Genomic DNA, 2,211 nt, shown 5'->3' with positions numbered 1-2,211 from the left:
TATATATATAAAGTCACAAAATTCAGACCCAATGTGAAAACTCATCATTTTACAGCTTGTACAGAACGATCAGTACTCACAGAAAATATGTAATTTCAAACGGTACATATCTTYCATCAGATAACAGCACAAGCTTGTCGTGTTCCTGGTTGAATCTAAACTTTTTGTCCAGCACGGCGTAGATGTGGAAGGTGAAGGTGGGCACGCCGGGTGGCGGTCTGACGGGGCTTCGATCGCTGTGGACAGAAAAGGATTTATGTTTTCAGATCAGCCTCACAGTTTGATGGAGATGTTCGGTCTTACCGAGCGCTTTGAGATGATTTATCAGCTGGTCTGGGCTTTTTATCACCTCCTCCTTCTCCAGACATGGCTTTGGCATACGACTTGGGTGTGGGGTCTTTTTCGGGTTGAAACGTTGCTGCATCAGCGGCCCCACATGCAGACAGCTTAGTCTCCTCTTCAGGTTTGGACCCCGATGACGCTCCATCTTTGACTGGACTTTCATTGATCTTTACATGAGCAGCAGCTTTATGTTCAGGTTCATCTTGTTTCTGTTGTGTCTCAGCAGGACCGCCTGAGTCTGTCTGAATCTCTTTATCACTTGTGATTMTTTGTGTCGTCATGTCAGTCTGTGTGTGCTGATGTTTCAGAGAAACAACCACAGTCTGTGTGAACTGGTTTTTACCTTCGTGTTTTCTTGTTAGAGTCTGAGCTTCCACCGTCTTTGAATCGTTCTGGTGTTGATCATTTGAGCCATCTCTAGCCTGCAGGTGCTGTTCCTCTAAAAWCAAATCTCCCTGAGTTTGGCTGCTTGTCGTCTCCACAACCTCTTTCTCCACCGTTTCCGTGATTTCACCTTCTGAGACAGTCTTCTTCCTCCTCCGGTTTCTCCTTCTCCTCCTTTTATCATAAAACTTCCTGCTGGGATTCTCTGAAGCCTGTTGCTAGAATAAGCACAACAGTTTCATAATGACTCACATGCACCTGAAACACCTGACCGAAACATTTTATTGCTGCATTTATACCTCATTTCTCTGYCGTGGTCTTTTGGTTGCAACATCTTCAGTTTCCCTGGAGTTTACTTGAGATTCTGGAGTTTTGTTGAGGTTTCCCTCCATCTGTGTCCCACTTCTCTGCTATCTGATGAATATAAATATAGAGACCCTATAACTACGCATCTGTTGAAATCAGTTGCAATACAAACAATAAGGGAGARGTGAAATGATTAAAGATTTATAATATTCTCAGGCTTGTACACAAACACACATAGTTCAGGAGGAACTTTATAATTTTAGTCTTAGTTTAACATTTTAAAAGGCTAAAAATTTAAGACGTAATTGCTTTGCAAAATCCAAAACTGTTTAAATTAGTTTTTTTTTTTTGTTTTAAAAAAATTGCATGACCTTTCCTATAATTAATAAATAATCAAATACTATGAGCTAAAATAAGCTACCACGGTCAACTGTTAGTTCCATAAACAATTAGCCTGTAAATTAAGGTAAACTAGCTAAATTAAGTTAATTTTGAGAGTTATTACAGAGAAAAAGCAATGAGACAAGTATTACTTCAGCATCTTAATCGTGTATAACAACATTTATTAACTKTGAGAGTAAAAAGGAGCATTTAAAACTGCAATATTTTAGCTATAAGGCGTGTTTTGCTTACCTGCGATTGTTTGCAGCTCCAAATAAAAACGAAATGCAGCGAGCTTCATTTACCAGCCCTTTAGGTTAGCATAAGAAACCGTCTGTAAATGTGTCTACTCTTATATAGTGTAATATTTACTGATACTTGTTTTTGTTAAAATAAATTTAGCTACATAATTATGTATTCTTTACTAAAGATAATCAACAGGTTAGTGTGGATAAAATGGTAAATAGCGCGTTGTTTAACCCATTTTTCCCCTGTTGTCGTGTAGGTAATTTTTTGACGGTCCCTTAATTAAACTCAAGTCTTTTCGGTTTCGTTTCTTTTGGTTGCATCGAAGAAGAAACCTAAGCTGCGTTCAAGTACTCCTTGGATTTTTCAGTTTCAATTTTCAAAGAGRAAGTTTATTTATTTATTCCTATTTTATATTTTATTCCACGCGCTTCGTATCCTTGCAAATATTTTTTGACTTTACTTGACAACAAAATGTAAATATTAAAACCATAATGAAAAAAGACATCAAAACATCATTTTAAATAAACATTTTTATTAAAGAAAAGGCAA

The 2,211-nt window shown here is 37.4% G+C and overlaps 1 protein-coding gene across 1 annotated transcript in view; it reads right to left on the bottom strand.

The window, feature by feature from the left end:
• The window catches only part of LOC106529022 (uncharacterized), a 7,619-nt gene extending 5,920 nt beyond the window's left edge, over positions 1–1,699 (bottom strand). Inside the window, exons 1-4 of the mRNA XM_014024331.1 lie at positions 1,666–1,699; positions 1,026–1,140; positions 304–944; positions 81–236 (exon numbers count right to left, since the gene is read on the bottom strand). Coding sequence (XP_013879785.1) covers positions 81–236; positions 304–944; positions 1,026–1,118 — 890 coding nt within the window. The 5' untranslated portion in view covers positions 1,119–1,140; positions 1,666–1,699. The remainder of the gene's footprint in view (positions 1–80; positions 237–303; positions 945–1,025; positions 1,141–1,665) is intronic.
• Positions 1,700–2,211: the final 512 nt, after the last annotated feature.

This window comes from Austrofundulus limnaeus, unplaced genomic scaffold, assembly GCF_001266775.1.
Source record: "Austrofundulus limnaeus strain Quisiro unplaced genomic scaffold, Austrofundulus_limnaeus-1.0 Scaffold419, whole genome shotgun sequence".
In the NCBI taxonomy this organism is placed as follows: Eukaryota; Metazoa; Chordata; class Actinopteri; order Cyprinodontiformes; family Rivulidae; genus Austrofundulus; species Austrofundulus limnaeus.
The sequence above is the reverse complement of the archived record's forward strand: the minus strand, read 5'-3'. Positions and strand labels throughout refer to the sequence as shown.